The sequence below is a fragment of the Salmo trutta genome, chromosome 19 (assembly GCF_901001165.1).
Source record: "Salmo trutta chromosome 19, fSalTru1.1, whole genome shotgun sequence".
NCBI classification, from domain to species: Eukaryota; Metazoa; Chordata; class Actinopteri; order Salmoniformes; family Salmonidae; genus Salmo; species Salmo trutta.
The window spans coordinates 29,089,360-29,116,355 of NC_042975.1; the positions used below are offsets into that span (position 1 = coordinate 29,089,360).

The window sequence follows — 26,996 nt, forward strand, 5'->3', positions numbered from 1 at the left end:
CCGTATCCTATGACGCCGTAGCTAACTAGCATGCTAGCATCCAATAACACACGGTTAGCACCAATACTTGGTTACAACAAACTGCCAATGGATCGTCCGTGTCTTGTTCCTTTCATAACGCAGAAGTGATTAAAAGTTGGCTAGCTAACACAAAGTCAGTCCTGCTAGCTACACAAGTGGACTACACATTTCGAATAATTAGCATTATGGGCCCTAAAAGCATGTAAATAGTGTGCACTGCTTGAATACTTCGTATGTTGGCGTATTTAGTACGATATCCATGCTATAACCAATAAGCATACTACATACTCAAATAGTCACAATAATATGGTTAGTGCAGTTAGTATAAGTATTCGAACACAGCTCGCATTTAGCCTATCTTCATACTGTACTGTCTTTGGTGTGGTTTTGTTTTAGCTCACTTGGTAGAGCATGGTGTTTGCAACAATAGGGTTGTGGGTTCGATTCCCATGGGGGACCAGTACGGAGAATAAATGTATGAAATGGATGCATTCACTACTGTAAGTCGCTCTGGATAAGAGCGTCTGCTAAATGACTAAAATGTAAAATGTAAATGTTTTATCATTGTTAAAATCTTCATATACAAATCAAATTTCAAATTAAATGTATTTATATAGCCCTTCTTACATCAGCTGATATATCAAAGTGCTGTAGAGAAACCCAGCCTAAAACCCCAAACAGCAAGCAATGCCGGTGTAGAAGCACGGTGGCTAGGAAAAACTCCCTAGAAAGGCCAAAACCTAGGAAGAAACCTAGAGAGGAACCAGGCCATGAGGGGTGGCCAGTCCTCTTCTGGCTGTGGCGGGTGGAGATTATAACAGAACATGGCCAAGATGTTGAAATGTTCATAAATGACCAGCATGGTCAAATAATAGTAATCAGAGTGAACAGGTCAGGGTTCCAGGCAGAACAGTTGAAACTGGAGCAGCAGCACGGCCAGGTGGACTGGGGACAACAAGGAGTCATCATGCCAGGTAGTCCTGAGGCATGGTCCTAGGGCTCAGGTTCTCCGAGAGAGAGAAAGAGAGAATTAGAGAGAGCATACTTAAATTCACACAGGACACTGGATAAGACAGGAGAAATACTCCAGATATAACAGACTGGCCCTAGCCCCCCGACACATAAACTACTGCAGCATAAATACTGGAGGCTGAGACAGGAGGGGTGAGGAGACACTGTGGCCCCATCCGATGATACCCCCGGACAGGGCCAAACAGGCAGGATATAACCCCACCCACTTTGCCAAAGCACAGACCCCCCACCACTAGTGGGATACCATCCTGAGACAAGGCCGAGTATAGCCCACAAAGATCTCCGCCACGGCACAACCCAAGGGGGGGCGCCAACCCAGACAGGAAGGCCACATCAGTGACTCAACCCACTCAAGTGACGCACCCCTCCTAGGGACGGCATGGAAGAGCACCAGTAAGCCAGTGACTCAGCCCCTGTAATAGGGTTAGAGGCAGAGAATCCCAGTGGAGAGAGGGGAACCGGCCAGGCAGAGACAGCAAGGGCGGTTCGTTGCTCCAGTGCCTTTCCGTTCACCTTCACACTCCTGGGCCAGACTACACTCAATCATAGGACCTACTGAAGAGACGAGTCTTCAATAAAGACTTAAAGGTTGAGACCGAGTCTGCGTCTCTCACATGGGTTGGCAGACCATTCCATTAAAATGGAGCTCTATAGGAGAAAGCCCTACCTCCAGCTGTTTGCTTAGAAATTCTAGGGACAATTAGGAGGCCTGCGTCTTGTGACCGTAGCATACATGTAGGTATGTACGGCAGGACCAAATTTTATTTATTTTATTATTTCACCTTTATTTAACCAGGTAGGCAAGTTGAGAACAAGTTCTCATTTACAATTGCGACCTGGCCAAGATAAAGCAAAGCAGTTCGACAACATACAACAACACAGAGTTACACATGAAGTAAAACAAATATACAGTCAATAATACAGTAGAAAAATAAGTCTATGTACAATGTGAGCAAATGAGGTGAGATAAGGGAGGTAAAGGCAAAAAATGAAATAAATAAATAAATAAATAAAAATAAAGGTCCATGGTGGCAAAGTAAATACAATATAGCAAGTAAAACACTGGAATGGTAGATTTGTAGTAGAAGAAAGTGCAAAGTAGAAATAGAGTTAATGGGGTGCAAAGGAGCAAAATAAAATAAATAAATACAGTAGAGGAAGAGGTAGTTGTTTGGGCTAAATCATAGATGGGCTATGTACAGGTGCAGTGATCTGTGAGCTGCTCTGACAGCTGGTGCTTAAAGCTAGTGAGGGAGATAAGTGTTTCCAGTTTCAGAGATTTTTGTAGTTCGTTCCAGTCATTGGCAGCAGAGAACTGGAAAGAGAGACGGCCAAAGGAGGAATTGGCTTTGGGGGTGACAAGAGAGATATACCTGCTGGAGCGCATGCTACAGGTGGGTCAGGTGGGTGCTGCTATGGTGACAACTGAGCGGAGATAAGGGGGGACTTTACCTAACAGGGTCTTGTAGATGACCTGGAGCCAGTGGGTTTGGCGACGATTATGAAGCGAAGCCCAGCCAACGAGAGCGTACAGGTCGCAGTGGTGGGTAGTATATGGGGCTTTGGTGACAAAACGGATGGCACTGTGATAGACTGCATCCAGTTTGTTGAGTAGGGTATTGGAGGCTATTTTGTAAATGACATCGCCAAAGTCGAGGATCGGTAGGATGGTCAGTTTTACGAGGGTATGTTTGGCAGCATGAGTGAAGGATGCTTTGTTGCGAAATAGGAAGCCAATTTTTTATTTAACTTTGGATTGGAGATGTTTGATGTGAGTCTGGAAGGAGAGTTTACAGTCTAACCAGACACCTAGGTATTTGTAGTTGTCCACATATTCTAAGTCAGAACCGTCCAGAGTAGTGATGTAGGACAGGCGGGCAGGTGCGGGCAGCAATCGGTTGAAGAGCATGCATTTAGTTTTACTGGTATTTAGGAGCAGTTGTATGGCATTGAAGCTCGTCTGGAGGGTTGTTAACACAGTGTCCAAAGAAGGGCCAGAAGTATACAGAATGGTGTCGTCTGCGTAGAGGTAGATCAGAGACTCACCAGCAGCAAGAGCGACATCATTGATGTATACAGAGAAAAGAGTTGGCCCAAGAATTGAACCCTGTGGCACCCCCATAGAGACTGCCAGAGGTCCGGACAACAGGCCCTCCGATTTGACACACTGAACTCTATCAGAGAAGTAGTTGGTGAACCAGGCGATGCAATCATTAGAGAAACCAAGGCTATCGAGTCTGCCGATGAGGATGTGGTGATTGACAGAGTCGAAAGCTTTGGCCAGGTCAATGAAAACGGCAGCACAGTATTGTTTCTTATCGATGGTGGTTACGATATCGTTTAGGACCTTGAGCGTGGCTGAGGTGCACCTATGACCAGCTCTGAAACCAGATTGCATAGCGGAGAAGGTGCGGTGGGATTCAAAATGGTCGGTAATCTGTTTGTTGACTTGGCTTTCGAAGACCTTAGAAAGGCAGGGTAGGATGGATACAGGTCTAAAGCAATTTGGGTCAAGAGTGTCCCCTCCTTTGAAGAGGGGGATAACAGCAGCTGCTTTCCAATCTAATCTCAGACGACACGAAAGAGAGGTTGAACAGGCTAGTAATAGGGGTTGCAATAATTTTGGCAGATAATTATAGAACGAAAGGGTCCAGATTGTCTAGCCCGGCTGATTTGTAGGGGTCCAGATTTTGCAGCTCTTTCAGAACAAATCATAAAGATAGGTAGGAGCAAGCCCATGTAATGCTTTGTAGGTTAGCAGTAAAACCTTGAAATCAGCCCTTGCCTTAACAGGAAGCCAGTGTAGGGAGGCTAGCACCGGAGTAATATGATCACATTTTTTGGTTCTTGTCAGGATTCTAGCAGACGTATTTAGCACTAACTGAAGTTTATTTAATGCTTTATCCGGGTAGCCGGAAAGTAGAGCATTGCAGTAGGTCTAACCTAGAAGTAACAAAAGCATGGATTAATTTTTCTGCATCATTTTTTGGACAGAAAATTTCAGATTTTTGCAATGTTACGTAAATGTAAAAAAGCTGTCCTTGAAACAGTCTTGATATGTTTGTCAAAATAGAGATCAGGGTCCAGAGTAACGCCGAGGTCCTTCACAGTTTTATTTACATTTACATTTTACGTTTTAGTCATTTAGCAGACGCTCTTGTCCAGAGCGACTTACAGTAGTGAATGCATACATTTCATACATTTGTTTTTCTTTTTTTTTTCGTACCGGACCCCCGTGGCCAGTAAGGAAAAGACGACTGTACAACCATCAATATTAATTGTCAGATTCAACAGAAGATCTCTTTGTTTCTTGGGACCTAGAACAAGCATCTCTGTTTTGTCTGAGTTTAAAAGTAGAACGTTTGCATCCATCCACTTCCTTATGTCTGAAACACAGGCTTCTAGCGAGGGCAATTTTGGGGCTTCACCATGTTTCATTGAAATGTACAGCTGTGTGTCATCCGCATAGCAGTGAAAGTTAACATGTTTTCGAATGACATCCCCAAGAGGTAAAATATATTATTAAAATGCACAATATACAAATATGAGCTGATAAGACAAAAATGTATTTATCAAATGCGAAGGAAAAAAAGGCAAGCATACTGACATAGTTTAACCCCTCTCTGTTTCCGTACTCTTTACGACAATTGGGTCAATCATACGGCATTCGTTCTGTTTATGATGCAGTATGAACGCTCCACTTGAATAAGACATGTGCTTTTGAATCGGTCTTTATACCCCAGTGATGTGAATAGATTTTGATTTACTGTATATCAATTTAGATTCTGAATGTCGACTACTCATTTCACAATGCACGAGAGACTTCTTCCAGCCTCTCCAAACTGGTACTCTTCGCGATGCAGTGACACGAATGACAAGGGTATATTGGCGTTTGGAGCTAAAAACACCATATATTTGGTTGACGTTACAGCATCATCCTCTACAGTTGTTGGTAAGTACCCTATTATTCTTATGTTAGCCATTGTGTGTTCTAGAAGTCAGTCAGTGGACATGTATCATATCAACATGACTAATTCTAATTTGTCTTGCTTTCAGGTGAACTGGTTGGCCACAGAGAGAGAGTGTCTGGCTTCTCATTCTGCCAGCATGCCGGCCAAAGCCATAATTGTGCCAGTACTTCTGATGATGGGACTGTTAAATTCTGGGACACAAATGAGAAGGTCCTGGTAAAGGAGCATAAAACTCACCAGGTTAGTTCCACTCGGAGACCTTTTAGAATAGTGTTGATTCCATCTTCTCTCTCTCCCAGGTATAAGATAACTTTTTCTATGAGAAAATGTTTTCAAAGTATTGTATCTAAGTCTATTATGTGTACAGAACACCATCACAGCCCTCCACTGGTCCCCCGGGGAGAAGAACCTTGTGGTGTCAGGGGATGAGAAGGGCATTGTGGTCTGCTACCAGTACAACACTGGTGAATCTCAAAGCTTCTTCCCCGAACCAAGGAATATCTTCTGCCTGTCCTGCTCCCCTCACATCTGGCACTATGTTGCTGTGGGGTATGATATTTAACCTCTAGTGGTGCATGCATGCACAGTAATTGCTTATGCTGAGAAGTGTACATTTTAGGGCTGTCCACGACAAAAAAAAAATATTGGTCGACCGAAAGTCGTCTGCTCAAAACGTGTATTTTTCCATGTAAATATACACCTTATGTGTTTTAATAAAATAAGCGATATATGCAATGAGCTGTCTGATGCTTTAAGCTCACTGTTTGATGAAATAAGACACAACTTACTGAAAAGGGAGCCAGAGATCAAGATAAACAGTAGAAGAAAACGTAACCTGTCCTGACCATCCTCCCGCTCCTACTGGCTTTCCCAAATTCTGTCGTTACTCGCCTGAAGTTGCCGGTAATAGGCTACACGAGGAGTCTGCAAACTTTCTCATGTGGAATGACAATTTATCTTAGAATTTCTATTGATCTGTGTGCCAGCAATGGTTTTCTTATGCACATTTTCGTGGAACAATTTCATTTAATTTATAATAACGTCTTCGTATTTCAATATCATTGTCATGTGGTTAATCAAAATGTTATGAAAATTATACAAACCTAAAAAGTAACTTCTATTGCCATTGCCAACTATGTAAAAATAGCCTATAAAGCTAACAAATAAAAACATTCCAGCCTGAAAATGAGTTTAAAAATAAATATCCTATAAGTCACATTGGCTACGCATGGCATATCTGCAACGAAATTCAAATATTGTATCAACTATTAAGCTCCTTGCAACATTGTATAAATTATTCTGTGCCCTCAGTTTCCCGCACCAGTGAGCTTGGGACATACACAGCTGTAGGCTATTTGCACAAGGGATAAGAAGTAATCAGGTAGGCCTATTTTATGAAGTTTCTACTGGGTCAGAGTATGATATCTTTTCCCTTTCACGCCGAGTGGTTATTGAAAGGGAGAGAGCTGGAAAGATTTATCAAATATATTGAGGAGTTATTGTCATTCTCAGTGTATGTAAAAATCTTTTTTTGTTTGCTTGCTGTTTGTGGTGAAGAAAATATTACTTTAAGAAGCTCGACAGCTCATTATTGGTGGTGCATTAATCCTATCAGAAATATTTTCAGATCCCCAAATGGGTACATTTTATATTCCTACACTTGCGCACCGGCCAGGTAGCCTATAGGCCTACTTCTATGAGTAATCAGGTGCGCGTCCTTACTCAACATTGACAGGAGCGCTCCAAACAAAAGACTTAACTAACTAAATTTACAAAACTCATGAATGGAATAAAATAAACCTAAATTTGCTTCTTGTGTAGCATAGGTTGTGCGCTCTGCAAACAACGTGTCCACTCCGACAATGAGAACAGTGAAAGACTGGAGTAATAATATATTGAATGCGTTAACAGACATTACTGTAACCAAACAAACGTTGTAGATTAGGAATTAACGGTAAATATACTACTGGCGATATATGTAATGGGGAATTGATATACACTAACAATCAAACGCAAACAGTTCACACAATGAAGTTATGAAACAATGAATGTGCACAATGGCTGGAAAGTGCATTCTGGAGAGAGATGTGCATTGTGCAGCCACACTCCCCTTCTTGGACTGTCCCATCCCCGCTGCCTCTGCAATGGATTAGGTCACTGAGATGGGCCCGGAATAAAATGGGTGTCTTGTGTGCCATTAAAAACTAATTTATATTGATATTTTCTACTGCTCGACAACAACAAAAAATATAGGTTGACAAACAGCCTATCGACCTGTTAAATAATTGGGGTCAGCCCTAGTACATTTCACAGCATCCATCGATATGCATCACGAATGGCAAATACCAGGGACAAATTACTTCCCAGGAAAACATTCCGTATGGTTATGTATCTTAATCTCTCTTAGGTACAAAGATGGCATGATTGTGCTGATTGACATCAGTAAGAAAGGTGAGGTGGTGCATCGTCTCCGTGGCCATGACGACGAGATCCATGCCCTGGCCTGGGCTCCACTACCCAATGAGGAGGTGCTTTACAGCAGAGTAGACGACAACACAGGTGGTGGGTTATGAAAGATGCTGTGCCGAGCCATCCTAAATGTATTCAGTCAGTGACAAGTGGCATGATGAGAGAACTATCTATTTTTAGTCATCAATGTTTTTAAGATACATTTTACCCGTTTGTCCACCAATGTAAAGACAGAAACCTTGGTGTCTTTTAAAAAAAAATGTTTTTACCTTGACCTAAACCTCGAGCTGCATGTGAAGGTTGTCCAGTCTTGCTCATCTAAGAAATATAGTTAAAGTCAAGTATTTTATTTATTTCATTCACTGATCTGGAGAAAGTTATACATGCTTTTATTTCCTCACACATATATTACTGTAACTCAGTCAGAAATCACTCCATCTACAGTAAGTTGAAAATGCAGCTTGGCTTTTAACAAGCACTAGGAAGTGTAGCCATTACCATATCACACCTATTTTAGCTTCTCTTAGCTGGCTACCAGTCGCTTCGAAAATAATAGAAAATTGTATTACACGTTTAAGGCTTGGTTTAGCCTCATACTATATCAGATCTTTTATCTCCCTACGAATCAGGAAGCAGCTGGAGATCCTCTGGCAAGGCACTCATACATTAAAAGACACTGAAATCCTGATCTCCTCTGGTAGACCATTCCAAAGTCTAGGTTGAAAACAGAGGTAGCATTTGCCTTTAGGGTCCCTAGACTTTGGAATGGTCTCCCAGAGGAGATCAGGATTTCAGTGTCTTTTAATGTATGAGTTTAATTAGCTTTTCTTTTTCATTGTCCTTTCTCTTGACTTTTGGTTTCTTTGTTAGTATTGTTTTATTATTTTATGTGAATCACTTTGTTAATTTGTTACGTATAATTAAAATTATATTTTCAGAAACGACCAATGGGATGACCGAGGGCAAAGAAAAGGGATGTTATCTTGCATCTGGGAGCAAGGACCAGACCATAAGAATCTGGAGCACGCTGAAGGGCAAAGGTGAGACGATATCCTAACTGAGTTATCAACCTGCATCCTCCATAGCTTTATTTGCGTATCATACTACTATTGAGAGTTGGTGCAGTATGCTCTTTAAGAGGGTCCCAGCTCTTGGAGTTAAAGATGATTATGTGTCTCTGTCAGGTGTGATGACCATGAAGCTACCGTTCCTGAAGAGAAGAGGGACAGGGGTGGATCCTGCGGTCAAGGAGAGACTCTGGCTCACTGTGCACTGGCCCAAGGGGAAGCCAACGCAAGTCGTGTCAAGCTGCTTTGGGTATGAACTATAAAAACATAATTGAGGATGGTACAGTTAATTGTGATAAGTATGATTTATTCAGCAACTCGCTAATACTTAGTCTTTTGATCATTCGTTTTGCCTAGACTGTACTAACATCCCCCTGTATGTGAAGGGGTGAGCTGATCTTGTGGGACCTCACCAAGGGAGGCAAGCAGAAGTGGAGCCTGTTGGGAGCATCCTCAGAGGGCCAGAACCACAGCAGGATTGTGTTCAACATGAGCTCAGTGTGTGTTCAGGACAACAGAGAGCTCCTGCTCAGCACCTCAATGGACAGAGAGGTGAGATGGGGCTTAAAACCCTCTTGATGTAGCTTTAGCAAGCAATTTACTGACTGTCTTTTGACAACAGTGACACTTTGAGTACAGTGTGAAATTGGGCCCTATAAGTGGTCAATCAAACATTCAGTCTATGAGCAGTACTTAGTGTGCATATGTGTCGAGAGTGATTACAGAATCGATGTTGGCAAGAATTTCTCACATTTGTTTCTTATCATTATTCCAGATAAAATGCTGGGATCTGTCTTCATTGGACTGCTGCTGGACCCTTCCCACCCTGGGGGGGTTTGTGTACACCCTGACCTTCTCTCCTGTGGGTACGGGCTGCTTGGCCCTGGGGGTGGGAGACGGCATGATCCGCGTGTGGAGCACCCTCTCAATCCAGAACAAGTACGACACCAAGACCTTCTGGCAGGGCATCAAGTCCAAAGTCACAGCGGTAAGAGACTCTTAGGGCATATTGATATCAATTATTGACTAATGGTTTATGGTAAAAGTGAAGATGGCTAGTCCATGTGTGTGTGACAATTATTTGTTCATTGCAGTTGTCCTGGCATCCAACAAAAGAAGGATCCTTAGCTTTTGGAACCGATGATGGCAAAGTTGGCATTTACGATGCTTTCTCTAACAAGTAAAACTCTTCATTTACAACTTTCTCTTAACTCTAGTATCTGAGATACTGTATGTTGGCGGTTTAACCAAATCCATACTGTTAGTGATTATCAACACTTCTCACCAAGATAATGACATTTCATGTCTGTTATGACGTTAATGAAATGTCTTTATTGTGTTGTTCCCAGGCCGCCTCAGGTATCCAGCACTTATCACAGAAAGACTGTGTACACATTAGCCTGGGGACCCCCAGTCCCTCCTCTGTCATTTGGTAAGTTGTTAATAAGTGTAAGTGTGTGTACTGTATGCTGAGCACCCTCTGACCCAGCAACTTCTCTGAGTGGACGTTGTGCCAAAGCCATGAGTCAGCAGAAAGCATGCATCTCTTGACACTTTTTTAATATACTCCATAATTCAATGAGTTGCGAAAACAATTATCTCTCTCCCTGAGCCATTCATTGGGAAATCAAGATGGTGGAAAGTACATTTTACCAGCTGCCGGCAGATGACATTTTGATTACCGTATCAGTCATTCAGTCTTTTGAAGCAGTAAACATAATTGCTCCTGTGAGAAAGATCTGCTGATGGTTTGGAAACCAACAAAGACCTGTTAATTTGTTTAGACACTTTCTGCTGGAAAGGCTCCAGAATCTCATGTGGACATTGAGATTGAGATGTGACCTTGAGGGTTATCATTAACTGATTAGTGTTGTCAGACTCTGCAGCCATCAGATAATATACCATAATATACGCTGGATGAGTATGATTGTGTGAATAAGCGAGACAAGTGGGTGCTGAAACGGTGTGTAACAGTCAGTGTGTCATCCAGGTGGAGCAGGAGACCATCTGTCCTACAGCCTGTATAGCTGTGCTGGAGAGGGCCTCATCCTACAGCATGACCCCTGGAAACTGGCGGGAGAGGCCACAGACATTGACAGGGTCATCAAGGACACCAACAGCATCAAGGTGAGATGGAAAGGCTGTCTACATTTATGCATTTCCTTTTCAGCAGGACCCTCTACTTAATTCCTTAAGTATTTTACCCAATCACTGCATGTGGCGATGTGCAATTGAATATAATGTTGGTAATTTGAATAGGTTTTGAAGGTCATGTTCTATTTTCTGCAGCACAAGCTGTCACCCCACACAGATCTCAGCTGGAAACCAGATGGTAAAGTTGTGGCCATCGGCAATGAGGACGGGTGAGTCCTCTCATTCCCTTAAACTGTGTATATAGGCCTGGAGAATTGCCTGGAGCCAACTGTCATCTAGAATGATTGATGAGTGCCTGTCTAAATAAGACTACAGCTGTACTGATGGATTTACTGTAATGTGGTAGATTTTATTTATGTATCCATTTACACTAGGTCACAAAGTGCTTGAAATGATATAGGGCTAACTATATTTCCTGGCTTTCTCTTTCAGGTCCATAGAGGTATACCAGGCTCCAACTCTCAAGCTGCTGTGTACCATCCAGCAGCACCATAAGATCATCAACGTGCTGCGCTGGCACCATGACCACAGTTCCCTGCCCGAGCTGCAGTACCTCCTGGCCTCTGGGTCCAGCAACGCCTTGGTCTATGTCCACGACCTCCGCACTGTCATAGGTGAGGAGAGATCCCCAGGGGTGTATTCTAGGGCTGAAACTTATTTTGAGATCTGAGTGTTTAACTTAAATATTCTATTGATATGTTGTCTGATCTGTGTGAAATATAAGTGTGAATATCTCAAAGTATGAAGCAGTGAGGGTAATATGGGATGTAAAGACAGCATTAGGCCAGCGGAGGTCTCCATTGGGAACGGTAGCTATGATAACTAATGGTCTTGGAAGATGTTTTTGCTATGCAGGACTTAGCAATTTCTGGTTAATTTCACAGTATTTTAAAGTGGTCACTGTTTTTCTTTGTCTGTGTTCAGAGACTCCTCCAGAGAGTCCAGTTGTGATGACCGAGGCATATCGGAGCCTGGCGGGTCACACAGCCAAGATCACTGGCCTGGCCTGGAGCCCCCACCACGACGGGAGACTGGTCACCGTCTGTTACGACGGTACTGCACAGGTCCGTCCCAATGTATTATTTACCGAACGACAGCTACACAGACCTAGCCTTTACACCTTTTACTAGTGCCTACTGTTTTCTTCCATGTGGTTCTATATAGTGATGGGGGAAAAATTGATACAGTTGTATGTCGCAATATTATTTTGACCGATTTTGTTATATCAATACATGGACTCCAAGTATCGTTTTGTTGTTGTTGCTAGGTAGCGTTTGCTAGGTAGCGTTTGCTAGTGCAAGTTGGCTGTACCTGTGCCATATATAGCAAATTAAAGCTATATGGTCCCCAGGTGTGGGATGTGCAGAAGGAGGAGGGGCTGTGCAACTACAGGGGTCACAGGGGCCGGCTGCTGTGTGTCCAGTGGTCTCCTGTGGACCCGGACCTGGTCTGGACGGGAGCAGATGACTTCACTGTGCAGGAGTGGGCTGTGTCCAAGCAGGAATTCACCAAGCCCCCCAAAAGTAACAAAACATTTTTTTATTTCTAGTTTTATTCACAAAGTTGCTTTTTAGGAAGTTGCTGGTTGTGTAAATGGTCAACATTTGAGCATTTTCATATATTTGATTGTAAAGATCCATAACATTTAGAGTGCAATGAATTGTATATTGTTCTAATGATAATACAAAGGTAAAAATGCCTTTTCTCTTAGCGAAAAAGACACTTGACCAGAAGGCCAAGTTAAAGGCCAAGAAGAAAAAGAAGGCAACCGGGAAAGGAGGAGCAAAGGTGGAGGAGAGCTTGTCTCTAATTGGAGAGGGGAATAAAGGAGGTGCGTCCCCAGCACCAGGAGAAAGACCATCTGACAACGAGGAGGAGGAGGAGGGGAGCGAGACCACTAGCATCTCCTCAGTGACAGGTAGCACTGCAGTCTTGTCCAATCTACTATTACATTCAGTCTGTCTCAATCCAGCCATCTCCTTCAATTGCATCTGCCATATGCAATAAGTAAATAATGACATACAGCTCACGCATACTACTCTTTTTATTTCAGTCTCTTCATCCAGTAATCAGATGGACAGACCTGTGATGGAGAAAGTGCAAAATGGAGGGAAATCCTTACTCACTGTAAAGAAAGAAATAAAAAAAGTGGAGAAAACAGGTACTGTATGTTATGGAATCCTATCAAAATACACTAAGAAAATTGTTCATAAGGCACAGAGATTTTCCTAACCACGTGAACTAACCAAGAAAAACATAGGGCCCTATATTAAATGACAAGTGTAAGTATCCGTCTCCATCCACTCCAACCCCTCTTGCGGTCTGTCTTTCCTCCAGAGGTGTCTCTGAAGAAGAGGAAGCCTCGCTCCATGCTGCCCCTCAGTACCTCCATGGACCACCGCCCCAGAGAAGACCTCCAGCAGGACTGTCTCAACCTGGCCACAGTCAGGCACTCTGAGGGTGAGACTCCATCCTTATCTGGATTATACCACAAGATTATACATGTAGCCCAGTAGCTACACCTTTTGAGGACCTATATCAGGGATCATCAGCTACATTCAACGGTGGGACGATTTTTTTGGGGTTGGGGGACCGGAACATAGTTACAAATAGGTGGTAGACTGCAAATTGACCGCAAGAAGCCCAAACAGATATGCTTGACTAAAAGGTAATAATTTCAAACCTTACTTACATTTGTATACGATCACGTGTCTCTATTATGCGTAGGGAAAAAATAAAATATATAGTAACAGATTTCTTAAATTAAAATCACTTGGTGCTGATTTCCTAATGTTTTTAGTCTGGTTTTTTGGTTCAGAATTTAGGGGGCCAAATAAACACCAGTTGGGGAACCCTGACCAAAACAATGAACAAGTACTCAACTATTGTTTCCTGACTACATTTTCATGTGTAGGTGCCGGCATTAAAAAAAAAAGCACAAGGATTTGTCTTTATTTAAGTCTGCATCATAAGATTCATGAGACATGGTCCAGAAAGATACGATGGGTCATCATTTTTTTTCTGTCCTCCATAGAGCAGCGTTTGACTTTGACCCTGTCTTTGTCCGTCCCTGTCTGTCCTCAGCCTCTCCAGCCCACTGTGTCCCAGGCCTGGGAGATCACATCCAACTGGGGCTGTTCGCAGACAGAGATGCCCTCTATAGGATGTTCCAAGAGGAGGGTGAGTACACTCTGTTATATTATATGATTGTTATTACATGTTCATTACGATTACACACTTGTAAACACTTTAATAGCACTTATTATAACACTTTCATAATACATATACATGTGTTATAATGCTTTCTCTGTGTCTGTGAATACTTATGACTGGTAGTGTGTGTGTGTATGTATGTATGTATGTATGTATGTATGTATGTATGTATATTACACACACTACATGACCAAAAGTATGTGGACAACTGGTGTGGCTGAAATTGCAAATTCCACTAATTTGAAAGGGTGTCTACAAACCTTAGTGTATATACAGTGCATTCGGAAAATTCAGACCCCTTCCCTTTCACATTTTGTAACGTTACACCTGTCTAACGTCCCACAGTTGATGGTACATGTCAGAGCAAAAACCAAGCCATGAGGTCGAAGGAATTGTCGGTAGAGCTCCAAGACAGGATTGTGTCGAGGCACAGACCTGGGGTAGGGTACCAAATAATATCTGCAGCGTTGAAGGTCCCCAAGGACACAGTGCCCTCCATCATTCTTAAATGGAAGAAGTTTGGAAACACCATGACTCTTCCTAGAGCTGGCTGTCAGGGCAAACTGAGCAATCAGGGGAGAAGGGCCTTGGTCAGGGAGGTGACCCAGAACACGATCGTCACTCTGATAGAGCTCCAGAGGCCCTCTGTGGAGAAGGGAGAACATTCCAGAAGGACAACCATCTCTGCAGCACTCCACCAATCAGTTCTTTATGGTAGAGTGGCCAGGCGGAAGGCACTCCTCAGTAAAAGGCACATGACAGCCTGCTTGGAGTTTGTAAAGAAAGGCACGTAAAGAAACTCAGACCATGACAAACAAGATTATCTGGTCTGTTGAAACCAACATTGAACTCTTTGGCCTGAATGCCAAGTGTCACGTCTGGAGTGCTCCAGAGCCCTCAGGACGTCAGACGGGTGAAGGTTCATCTTCCAACAGGACAACGACCCTAAGCACACTGAGGCTAGGAAACATTGTCACCACTGATAGATCCACTATAATTGAGAATTTCAATAAGCATTTTTCTACGACTGGCCATGCTTTCCACCTGGCTACCCCTACCCCGGTCAACTGCCCTGCACCCCCCACAGCAACTCTCCCAAGCCTCCCCCATTTCTCCTTCACCCAAATCCAGATAGCTGATGTTCTGAAAGAGCTGCAAAATCTGGACCCCTACAAATCAGCCAGGCTAGACAATCTGGACCCTGTCTTTTTAAAATTATCTGCCGAAATTGTTGCAACCCCTATTACTGGCCTGTTCAAACTCTTTCGCATCGTCTGAGATTCCCAAAGATTGGAAAGCTGCCGCGGTCATCCCCCTCTTCAAAGGGGGAGACGCTAGACCCAAACTGCTGCAGACCTATATCTATCCTACCCTGCCTTTCTAAGGTTTACAAAAGCCAAGTTAACAAACAGATCACTGACCTTTTCGAATCCCACCGTACCTTCTCCGCTATGCAATCTGTTTTCAGAGCTGGTCATGGGTGCACCTCAGCCATGCTCAAGGTCCTAAACGATATCATAACCGCCATCGATAAAAGACATTACTGTGCAGCTGTATTCATCGACCTGGCCAAGGCTTTCGACTCTGTCAATCACCACATCCTCATCGGCAGACTCAACAGCCTTGGTTTCTCAAATGACTGCCTCGCCTGGTTCACCAACTACTTCTCAGATAGAGTTCAGTGTGTCAAATCGGAGGGCTTGTTGTCCGGACCTCTGGCAGTCTCTATGGGGGTGCCACAGGGTTAAATTATTGGGCCGACTCTCTTCTCTGTATACATCAATGATGTCGCTCTTGCTGCTGGTGATTCTCTGATCCACCTCTACGCAGACGATACCATTCTGTATACTTCTGGCCCTTCTTTGGACATGGTGTTAACTAACCTCCAGACGAGCTTCAATGCCATACAACTCTCCTTCCGTGGCCTCCAACTGCTCTTAAATGCAAGTAAAACTAAATGCATGCTCTTCAACCGATCGCTGCCCGCACCTGCCCGCCCGTTCAGCATCACTACTCTGGACGGTTCTGATTTAGAATATGTGGACAACTACAAATACCTAGGTGTGTGACTAGACTGTAAACTCTCCTTCCAGACTCACATTAAGCATCTCCAATCCAAAGTTAAATCTAGAATCGGCTTCCTATTTCACAACAAAGCATCCTTCACTCATGCTGCCAAACATACCCTCGTAAAACTGACCATCCTACCGATTCTCGACTTCGGCGATGTCAGTTACAAAAAAGCCTCCAACACTCTACTCAACAAATTGGATGCAGTCTATCACAGTGCCATCCGTTTTGTCACCAAAGCCCCATATACTACCCACCACTGCGACCTGTACACTCGTTGGCTGGCCCTTGCTTCATACTCGTCGCCAAATCCACTGGCTCCAGGTCATCTACAAGTCTTTGCTAGGTAAAGCCCCGCCTTAGCTCAGCTCACTGGTCACCATAGCAGCACCCACCCTTAGCACGCGCTCCAGCAGGTATATCTCACTGGCCACCCCCAAAGCCAATTGCTCCTTTGGCCACCTTTCCTTCCAGTTCTTTGCTGCCAATGACTGGAACGAACTGCAAAAATCACTGAAGCTGGAGACCCATATCTCCCTCATTAGCTTTAAGCACCAGCTGTCAGAGCAGCTCACAGGTCACTGCACCTGTACATAGCCCGTCTGTAAATATCCCATCCAACTACCTCATCCCAATACTGTATTTATTTATCTTGCTCCTTTGCACCCCAGTATCTCTCTACTTGCACATTCATCTTCTGCACATCTATCACTCCAGTGTTTAATTGGTATATTGTAATTACTTTGCCACCATGGCCTATTTATTGCCTTAACTCCCTTATCTTACCTCATTTGCACACACTGTATATGGACTTTTTCTACTGTCTAATTGTCTGTATGTTTGTTTATTCCATGTGTAACTCTGTTGTATGTGTCGAACTGCTTTGCTTTATCTTGGCCAGGTCGCAGTTGTTGTCAACTAGCCTACCTGGTTAAATAAAGGTGAAATAAAATAAATAAATAAACACAGCCAAGACAATGCATGAGTTGCTTCGGGACAAGTCTCTAAATGTCCTTCAGTGGCCCAGCCAGAGCCCAGACTTGAACCCAATCGAGCATCTCTGGAGAGACCTGAAAATAGCTGTGCAGCGATGCTCCCCAGGATCTGCAGAGAAAAATGGGCTCCACAAATACAGGTCTACAAAGCTTGTAGCATCATACCCAAGAACACTGAAGGCTGTGATCGCTGCCAAAGGTGCTTCAACAAAGTACTGAGTAAAGGGTCTGAATATTTATGTATATAAAGTATTTCTGTATTTTTATTTGTAATAAATGTTGTTACATTTCTAAACCTGTTTCCGCTTTGTCATTATGGGGTGTGTTGTGTGTAGATGGAGGATTTACATTTTTTTATTTTTTATGTTTTAATCCATTTTAGAATAAGGCTGTAACGTAACAAAATGTTGATAAAGTGAAGGGGACTGAATACTTTCCGAATGCACTGTGTGTGTGTGCGCGGATAAAAGGTGACTGACAAATCACTTCCATTCTCTTTATGTTGTGGTGTCCCTTTTAATCCTGTAGAGGAGGGCCATGTGGAGGCAGGTCACTATGAGTCTGCGGTGTACCTGAGACTATGGAAAGGTGACATCGCTGGAGCTCTGCAGGTGGCCACTGAGAAAGGAGAGCTGAGTGATCACCTGCTCTCAGTTGCACCTATGGGTAAGGGGCACTAATTTTAATTGTGAAATGGTTTTATTTCTTTCATATTTATTCCATTTTAGAATGCATATTTTGAATATTAAGTTGTTCTGATTCAACAACCAACTAGTCAATTTAGTTAGTTTTTTATTAGTATAATTTTTTGTTCTCTTGCTCTTTGACATGGTAATGTGTTTCTCTTTGGTGAAGTGCTGTATGTGTGGATGCATGCAGGTGTAATAACACTTGTGAAACCCTCTCAGCTGGTTACCAGGTGTGGCTGAAGACTGTGGATGTCTATGTGAAGCAGCTGTGTCTTCAGGAGCAGTTCCTCAAGGCTGCCTCCCATCTTCTCTCCATCAACAAGGTCTACGAGGCCATCGACCTCCTCAAGTCCCACCAGCTCTACAGGTCATTCAGCAGAGACACACACACACACCACACGTTCATCTATTTATTTTACACATAAATTATGAAATAAAGAATAACAAAGTTAGTATTGTAGGAGGATCCATTAGCGTACCTTTTAAGTGGTAGGATTTTAGATTGTGCTACCTGTGACTGACCTATCAATGGGAGTGATCATTGTAATCTCTAAGCTGTGAGTGAAATGTTTGTGCTTTCTCAGGGAGGCCATAGCCCTGGCCAAGGCTAGGCTGCAGCCAGATGACCCTGTGCTCAAGGAGCTCTACACCACCTGGGCAGCCGTGCTGGAGAAAGACGGCCACTTGTCTACTGCTGCTAAATGGTAATTAAGACTAACATTGACCTATTTTCATTAATAAAACTGCATCTTGGTATAAAAGTGCACTGTGCAATGCAGGTAGAGTAAAAGCTGGTTCCTCGAAATAGCTGACTTGATGCTAAAGGAACTCGCTGTGTATTTATCACGCAGTTATCTCGCCATGGACTCCAGCTTCGACGCAGCCAAAGTCATCGCCAAGAAAAACGACCCTGTCTCACTGAAGACGGCTGCCAGTCTGGCGAAGATCGCTGGCGAAAGTGACCTGTCCTATTCACTCTCCCTGAGATGTGCCAAAGACCTGGCATCCTCTCAGGATTGGCTGGGAGCACAGCAACTCCTCAGCACACATGAGAGCCTATTGGTAAGTTGCCCTGAACTGGCCGATGCTTATAGATGAAGATATTATATATAGTCCCATTGATTAGCTATAGATGATGGTCAGATAAAAGTTGCGTGTTGATTTTCATGCTTTATCTATACTGTCCCCCTCTGCTACAGGCCCACCGGTTACATTACTGCACTATTGAGCTGCTCACTGTGAGTCTAACAGGGACAGACATAGTGACTTGGACCTGTTCCTCCATCCATCCCTGGTCTGGTCCCTGTAAGAATCAAGATGGCTTCCTGGCTACCCTGAGGGCTGTTTGGGAGAGGGTGTTTGCTGTCTCCCCCAGCAACCCAGAGATACTCAAAGCTCTTCACCAACAACTGAAGGCCATAGAGAATCCTCTGACGACACCTAACGTTCCTATGAAACAGGTAGGTCATCAGTGGACAGAGGCTGGGGTAAAATTGTTCTGCTGATGGGATGGAGAGATATTGACAGTTCTTAGTCTGCAAATGTAAGTTTGTAGACATTTAGGGGAAGATCTACTCTGTTGTAGACAGTGGTGCCTCTGTCTGTGTTTTCATCTGAACCCACTGTAATGCTCTTGTCCCCCTCCAGCTTCTGATCCTTCTGTCCCTTGACCTGACCCTGGGTGCAGTGAGCTGGTTGCTAGGTGACTGGGGGGCAGCCCTAGAGAAGCTGTTGCAGGGCGTGGCCAGAGGGAATGAGGCGGGTCACTTCTTGCTGATGTCAGAGACCTGCAGGCTGCTGTTTCCTCAAGGTGACTCGACATCTTAGTTTACCCATCTTTATTATCCTTGGCAAGGATTACACACTGACACACATATAAGAATATAAATGAAAATGTATACAATGGATTATTTTTGCACATATACTGAATTTGTACAGTACTTCAGTTTAGAAATGCTACCAAAGAGCAATGTCCAATACATATACAAAAATACCTGTTTTAAAATTATATATATATTTTTTTTACATACAACAGCCAATCTCTTCAGTCTTATACAAAATCCATAAACCAATCTTATACAGTTGGTGGCACAGAATGGTTAGTAAGTTAAACATTGTTTTACTGTAATATGATGCATTGATAACATGTTTAATATGGATTATGGATTTTAACGGTGGAAGAGGCATGGCAGCTTCAGAGATCTCCTTAGATGCACTCCAGCCTGTGCCGTGTCCATGGACATCCCAGTCAATGGACATCCTCGTATAGGAGCGGCCCCAGGGAAGTGTCCACCTCCTCCAATACCGTAGTGTTCAGAGTTGCAGCCAGTTGGTTTAACCCCAGAGCAGATGGCCATGGCTGCTCGTTCATTATTGATCGCTCTGAATGTGATGACGCCAGGCTTAAACTAATTTCTTGGCTTGGGTCCAGAAAAGTCTCTGGTGTGTGTGTGTGTCTCTGTGGTTGTAGATAAGAATGGCTGGTCCTCTATTGCAAGACCCCACATTGTATCTCACCGGGTAACACTTGAAGAGTTGGTTTCCCCTTTGAAGGGTGAGGAAGCGTCTCTGTGTGGTAGAGCAGGATGGAGGCCAGGTTCCAGTGTTCCATATGAGTTGTTAGGGACCTGCTTCACTGACATGTCCTCAGCCATGGTGTCATAATACCCAGGGCTCTTGGAAGTTGTTGGCGCTTGCGCCCTCTGGTGTTCCAAAAGTGGCCCAGTTCCCCTCTCTCTCTGGACAGTTTGTTTTTATTTTATTTAACAAACTTTTATTCAACTAAGAAAGTCCGTTAACATTCTTATTTACAATGACGGCCTACCCCGGCCAAACCCTACGGTTGCTGCCCTGCTGGCCGGACCAGCGGTTGCCTACCTCGCACTTCCTGTAAATGTTGTTCTCGTGCACGCTCGCCACAAGTGTCCAGCTGCCTGTGGTGGTCATATCACTGAAGGTCTGGTTCATGATCCCACTTGCTGTGGTCAGGTAATACAGTCCATCTTCATGTTGGTCATATCGGTCCCTTATTTCTTTGCAGCTACTGGCAACGGCTTCTGTTTCAAAGCCTCCAGATGATTAAAGTCAGTTCTGGCCGCTGCATGCCTCCCCTCCTGTACTGCTTGTGCAAGTTGAGGCAGTGAAGTGAAATGAGTTGTAAGTCTACATGTTATATATTGAACCATCAGTAGAGGGGGATCATCAACAGGAGAACACAGAGAAATGTCAGTCTCTGACTTCAGGAGGTTCTGTTTGTGTTCAAGTTTTGGCAATACTTCTATTTATACCCATGTCTTATCCAAATGCTCTTATTTTCCATGTCTGAGAGAGAACTGAAAAGAAAGCTATAAGGATTTACTGGAAAGTACTAGCCTATCTCAGCAAAAATGTGTTGATAACAAGAATGGTTAAACAGCAAAACAATGATAAGCCTAGTTGATTATCAATAACATTCACAAGAGGCCTCACATTTGATAAAATATACTGTTTAATCTGTGTGAACTAGTCCATTCCAGGATAAAAGGCCCAACCCTTTAACTGCAGTCGTACTTTTAAAAAAAAATGTGCACAGACCGGTGACAACAGGGCAATCTGTGCCTACAGTACTCAATATCACTGGAAGTGTGGACACTAACGCTGTATGGTCCTCGTCTTCCAAATGTATGAAAGAAATGCATCCTTCGAACCAATGTGAAATTCTCATATTAATTCTATTCTTTCTCTGCCAGGTATCGACTCCATCTCAGAACACAAAAAGATGGTGGACCCCTCGGATGAGAAGGCCTTGGCTGCAGCTCGGAGCCTGGAGGCGTTTTTGTGTTACCAGGACCTCTACCACCTGTGGTGGAGCCTCAGCACTAACACAGCAGGAGCTCAGAGAGACATGACTAATGGACTGCACTCAGCCAGCGAGAACCACATCAATGGATTAGACGGCCACGTTACCGACACTCCAAATGGAGATGGGATGGGATGGTGTGTGAGCGCTCAGAATGGAGACGTGAAGATGGGAGTGCGTGTGAACGCTTGCCAGGTACTGCTGTCTGAGCCCCACGCAACCTGCCAGGCCACACAGAGGGCTATAGCAGAGATCCAGCAGAGACTGGCCTCCATGGTGCACCAGCACAGCCAAACCCAGGAGACTAAAGACAGCCCTGGGGAGGGACAGGCTGAAAGGCCTACCTCGGCCCAGGGCTCCACTCCAACAGACAGCCAAGAGTCCACTGATGCAGGACAAGGGTACAGCATATTTTTTCTCATTGTGTCTTTGGACATTACAGTTAGCTGTTTAGACTAAAAAGAGAACGGCAATAATTTGTTACTTGATAGTGTATTGACAGTTGATGTAAGTTATGATTGTCTGTCTTTTGTTTTTCAGAGCTGACACTGAATCTCTACCCTGCTTGATTGCCATGGTTTCTGAGCACCACAAAGAGTTGGCTGACATCCCAGAACATGTCAAAGTAAGACATCCTCATACTTTTTTAACTGAACTTTTTCCTGATGTCATTGTTTTTAAAGTATTATTTTCTTTATTTCAGAAATATCCATACCCAGATGTTCTGGAGTGCTGCTTAGTTCTGCTCTATTTGAGTAAGAGTTCTACTCTTGTTCCTGATCACCTAAAGAATGAAGCAGTGGCCTTGATCCGCAAGTATGGAACTACCTCTCTCCGCAAAGCCTCCCAGCGATTCCTATCTTAATGGTTATTTTTCTATTTTCTTCAGTCTGAACAAAGTACTTAGCCAGAATGGCAAGTCTATGTATATCAATAAACATTTTCACTAAGCTAAGTCTGATTTACTATACATGGGTAAACGAATACCAGCCTTCAAATAAATTGATGTATTGAGTCAGAAGTAGGATTTTAGTCTGGAATTAACAATGAACAGGTAAATGTTTTTGCACTGCTGGGGGCCTAGGCCCACACAATTGTGTACATTACCGTATCCCTCAAAGGAAGACCTGATGTCTATGGCTTTAAATAAAAATTCCAGGTCGCACAGCAAAATATTTAGGAGCATAGGGTTGCATGTCTGGCTCTGTCAGTAACAGCTATAGCACGATTAAAAGGCTCTGCAGTGCGACCATTTTACTCGTTTGCACCTAAATATTTGGCTATGAGACCTGGAATTTTTGCATCTCATTTTGCTCCTAAATGTCTGTGCCTACATTAAACTGCATCAGAATTAGTACAATAAGGCATGCCCAAAATAGGAAATACTATCAAACATTGAAAATAGATTTTTTTTAATATACAACTGTTTCAAACAATGCATGTTGTAAAAACAATAGCAACCACAAACCATCTGTTTTTAAACAGAGCAGTGAACAAATTAAAAGCAAATGTTGCACAGAACTGCAGTGTGCCCCTAACACATTTATACTCAGACCAGCCTGGCACCCATCTAAAACATGTCGGCTTCAGTGAAATTTTACTTTAAAATGGTATGATCCCTACAAGCATGTATCCAACAAAGAACTGGTTTTCTGATTGATACCAAGGCTTGAGCTACAGTTGGGTTTAAATAACGTTTGTTTTGAAAAGCAGGAGTGCAGAGAATTGTTGAGCACTTTCAAATGCTAAACTTCTTATTCGCAGTACAATACAAGAGCTGGTCCCATGCTTTTAAAAGAGTTCTTACTGCAATGCTGATAAACAAAGGTTTCTGAATACTGGTCCTGGGTGATAAAGGCTCAATAGTGATACAATAGGGAATTTGAATGTGACAATACGCAGTAAAATCAATTATGACAGAACAAAATGGGTTCAAGAGGAGAGTCTGCTAACCAATGTCCTTTTTGCAGCTGGTGATGCTAGATACAGAAATTTCTCATGTTTTCTGGGAGTGGGGGGAGAAAATAAACATCTACTGGATGGGTTAAAACAAGTGCGGCTTCCACTTGATGGCCTCGCAGTCGATCAGTGCTTGTTGTTGGTTTCCTCTTGGGAAGAGCTTGAGATGCCATTCTGATTTTGAGTGGACCCAGAGCCCAATCCATACAATCGCCCACAATACTTTGCGTCATCAATGTTGTCTTCAAAGAAAAGCTGCAAAAGAAGACAACTTGTTTCATGTAACTCCCAAGATGCCAGTCCTCATCGAGACTAGTTCTCAAACATCTTTTCCTTCCTGACCACTCTTCAAAAAAGACTTGACAGGTGTAAGTACAATGTTAAATCTCAGTCCGTTCACCTATTAGTTGTCATGGAAGACAGACAATAGGTACCTCTTTCATCCTAAAGAAGGCCATCCCTGTGAGCAGTGAATCCGAACCGGCCTGGTGTTGTCTCCCGATCCTCTTTAGTTCCAGCTGGTCAGCCACCTCCTGAAGTCCTCCCTGAACAAACACACAGTTGACATTCATCTAACTGGAGACATATGCTCTGCCTCGGGGGAAGTCAAAGGACATTTCATGTCAGTCACATTTTGGTGAAATAAAATATATTTTTAAAGGGACACCTCACTATAGGCCACCACTGACTAACTGAGGTGGTTTGATAAGCCATGCTTGTGTGATGGAGTAACCTTGCCTGAGACTTGACGACTTGCTAACGCCTAGGCTTCAGCTCAGCAGGCTAACAAAGTTGAGACATTTGGCAGCCAACAGTGCTTTCATTGGTTTTGCAAATACCATAACATAATAAGCAAGTTACCAGGAATGTCTCTTTACCTTCAAGTTTTTGCAGCTCTTCATCAGATATTTCACATCATAGATTGCAGGGAAGAAGAGATTGAGGATCTGGAAGAACTCATGTTCCTCCTCAGGTAGCCGAGTGTCTGTTAACAGCTTCACCAGGTAGCCAAAATCGTACCCGCTGCAAATTAGAAATACGGCAAGGAGATTCATTACAACTTCATTTCGCAAATGACTACTAGGAAACTGTTGGGAGTGTTCATGACTAGGGCCCAGAGTTTATCCTGTTTACCAGAAAAAAAATGCTAGGCCCACTGACATCGCAACACATCCCTACCTATGAAAGGAGAGCCACTTGACATTTTCACACAGCACTAAACCAGATGTCATCAGGAGCTCAGCAAAGTAGAGTGTGTCAATCCCCTCTTCCTCGTGCTTTTTGAATTGGAGGCCGGAGTTCTGAAGTAAGTCTATCGAGTCCTGGGAGTACATATCCTCTCTGTTTACAAAAGAACAGAATGGAGCAAACAGTGAAACAACAAACAATAGACTATTACTCAAGAGCCTTCTAATGAGGCATCGGATCCTACCCCAAAAACATAAGCATAGTTTTAATCTCATTACTGGCTATACTGTTTTATAACAAGGATTCAGACCCACGTTAAATTAAATTTGAAATTGAACTGCCATGTCGTCGTTCCAGGGGGATAGTCTCCATCCTCGTTCATAAATGACAGTCCCAGTTGGATGATTTTCAGAAGGTCCACGTTGCACCTCAAGAGCTGGTACTGGTAATCTACCGTACTGCGAAACTCGCCAATGGGTCGAACCACCACTCCAGGGAATTCTGTGTCCTGTTGGAACAAGGACATCATTAATGACAACAAAAAAAAAGTTGTCGCAATACATACCAAAACCTTCACAGATCTACTAAGAATCAATGAAAACGTTAGCATAAGGCACATTTAGCAAGATATATTACCATGGCAATGAAGTTGTAGCTTTGAATTATCTGTCGGATTTTCCTCATTTCCTCATCCACATTGCTTGCCCAGACCTCACAGATAATCTGACTGGTATCTGCCAGTGCAGCTGGCATTTTTGCAGGTTGAGGAAAGGACTGAAAACCCCGACAATTCTGCAGCACTTTCAGGGAACAGTCTGTTGAAAGAAATTCACTCTGTGGGTAGCAAGAAGAGGTTGAACGTTATCTATGCCCTTCAGCTAATCATCAATTAACTACATTTTAAATGCAAAATGATAGTTAAAGTTGTGTGCAGTAGCAAGAGTTAACACATGAGAGAGAGAGAGAGAGAGAGAGAGAGGAGAGAGAGAGAGGAGAGAGAGAGAGAGAGAGAGAGATACACACACACACACAAAAGTATGTAGACACCCCTTCAAAATTTGTGGAATCAGCTATTTCAACCACACCCATTTGCTGACAGGTGAATAAAAATCAAGCACAGCCAGGCAATCTCCATAGACAAACATTGGCAGTAGAATGGCCTTACTGAAGAACTCAGTGACTTTCAACATGTCACTGTCATAGGATGCCACCTTTCCAACAAGTCAGTTCATCAAATTGCTGCCCGAGCAACTGCAAATGCTGTTATTGTGACGATGAAACGTCTAGGAGCAACAACGGCTCAGCCACAAAGTGGTAGGCCACACAAGCTCACAGAACAGGACCGCCGAGTGCTGAAAGCATGTAAAAATCATCTGTCCTTGGTTGCAACTTCAGCACAAGAACTGTTCGTAGGGAACTTAATGAAATGGGGGCAACTCCGTATGAATGCCCATGATTTTAGAATGAGATGTTGGACGAGCAGGTGTCCGCATACTTTTGGTCATGTGGTGTACATGTAGCTACATGGCTGGGCGCCTAAATCAAAACCTGACTGGCCTGAGTGATGCTAGCTAGATAATGAGCAAACGAACTTAACCAACACCGGGGTTGTTTTTTCTGCAAATGAATTAGTTTATTGTATAAACACTGAACTAGCTAAGGTTACCTAGCAACAATTAAATCACGGACAACAAGCTATATACAGTAGCTAACTAGCATCCAAATTACATGTAGCATTAGCTGACGTTAACTAGCCCAGTTACAGTGGAAAGAATATAGTATGCCAATGGTAGCTAGCTAGCCACACTGGAAGTTAACTAAAATAAGATGTTCGCTACCTCGAATCAGTCTTCTATTACACATAGTTAGCAACAACAGCACGTAGCCAAGCTACATTGGGATAGCTAGCTAGCTCAGTTTGCTAGCGTTGGTAGCATTGGTGAAGTCAAGATGGCTAGCTAGCTGGAAACCACCAGGCTAGCCAACTCACTTTGGTTATTGTTTTGACTTAAACATATTATTATATTAGCTAGCTACTATGAAACGTGTAAAGCACAAATAACAATATCTACCTGATCCGTCGTATGATCTTGTTCCGTTGGGGCTACTGCTAGCCCTTGCTAACGTTGCTGCATAACGTTGGCTTCCTTGCTCTATCGGAAGTCATAGAAATACATCTAGGCAGGCGCAGTAAAAAAAAAAAAAAAAACTCACCTTCACGTCTCACTTGATGCTCTGACCAGTAGCTAGAGTGTGGACTTTGGATCATACACCACCTCAGTGTTATCCACCCGTTTACCCCCAGAGAAATACAAACTTAAATTGCTACA

At 43.3% G+C, this 26,996-nt stretch overlaps 2 protein-coding genes and 1 pseudogene across 3 annotated transcripts; 1 reads left to right on the forward strand and 2 right to left on the reverse strand.

The window, feature by feature from the left end:
* Window positions 1–4,721: 4,721 nt before the first annotated feature.
* Window positions 4,722–22,470, forward strand: gemin5 (gem (nuclear organelle) associated protein 5). The gene is made up of 28 exons (XM_029700376.1): window positions 4,722–5,005; window positions 5,110–5,264; window positions 5,392–5,573; window positions 7,432–7,586; window positions 8,432–8,533; window positions 8,678–8,810; window positions 8,947–9,112; window positions 9,336–9,548; window positions 9,655–9,740; window positions 9,910–9,992; window positions 10,551–10,687; window positions 10,850–10,923; window positions 11,147–11,328; window positions 11,639–11,778; window positions 12,066–12,237; window positions 12,426–12,632; window positions 12,768–12,875; window positions 13,052–13,174; window positions 13,799–13,894; window positions 17,521–17,658; window positions 17,901–18,048; window positions 18,266–18,385; window positions 18,533–18,743; window positions 18,881–19,141; window positions 19,329–19,491; window positions 21,410–21,920; window positions 22,060–22,144; window positions 22,223–22,470. The coding sequence occupies exons 1-28, from the start codon at window positions 4,843–4,845 to the stop codon at window positions 22,382–22,384; spliced, it is 4,476 nt and encodes a 1,491-aa protein (XP_029556236.1). The 5' UTR covers window positions 4,722–4,842; the 3' UTR covers window positions 22,385–22,470.
* Window positions 19,539–20,648, reverse strand: LOC115155035 (intelectin-like; annotated as a pseudogene).
* A 441-nt stretch (window positions 22,471–22,911) lies between the features above and the next one.
* On the reverse strand, window positions 22,912–26,858 carry cnot8 (CCR4-NOT transcription complex, subunit 8). Of its 2 annotated transcripts, none has more exons than XM_029700380.1 (7): window positions 26,739–26,858; window positions 25,303–25,500; window positions 24,981–25,174; window positions 24,658–24,819; window positions 24,357–24,501; window positions 23,913–24,023; window positions 22,912–23,733 (listed from the first exon to the last, which is right to left on the reverse strand). In XM_029700380.1, exons 2-7 carry the CDS (start codon window positions 25,417–25,419, stop codon window positions 23,605–23,607), a joined length of 858 nt encoding a protein of 285 aa, XP_029556240.1. In that variant the 5' UTR covers window positions 25,420–25,500; window positions 26,739–26,858; the 3' UTR covers window positions 22,912–23,604. The 2 variants fall into 2 exon arrangements, with proteins under 2 accessions (XP_029556240.1, XP_029556241.1); XM_029700381.1 differs by having other exon boundaries at window positions 25,303–25,481; window positions 26,739–26,836.
* Window positions 26,859–26,996: the final 138 nt, after the last annotated feature.

Coding starts and splice junctions, on each gene's coding strand:
- gemin5 (XM_029700376.1), top strand. CDS start 4,843: ATGTCGACTACTCATTTCACAATGCACGAGAGACTTCTTCCAGCCTCT. Junction 8,811..8,946: donor GTCGTGTCAAGCTGCTTTGG/GTATGAACTATA, acceptor CTGTATGTGAAG/GGGTGAGCTGATCTTGTGGG. Junction 18,386..18,532: donor TTGTCTACTGCTGCTAAATG/GTAATTAAGACT, acceptor TTTATCACGCAG/TTATCTCGCCATGGACTCCA.
- cnot8 (XM_029700380.1), bottom strand. CDS start 25,419: ATGCCAGCTGCACTGGCAGATACCAGTCAGATTATCTGTGAGGTCTGG. Junction 25,175..25,302: donor GCTACAACTTCATTGCCATG/GTAATATATCTT, acceptor TTGTTCCAACAG/GACACAGAATTCCCTGGAGT. Junction 24,024..24,356: donor AGAGCTGCAAAAACTTGAAG/GTAAAGAGACAT, acceptor GTGTTTGTTCAG/GGAGGACTTCAGGAGGTGGC.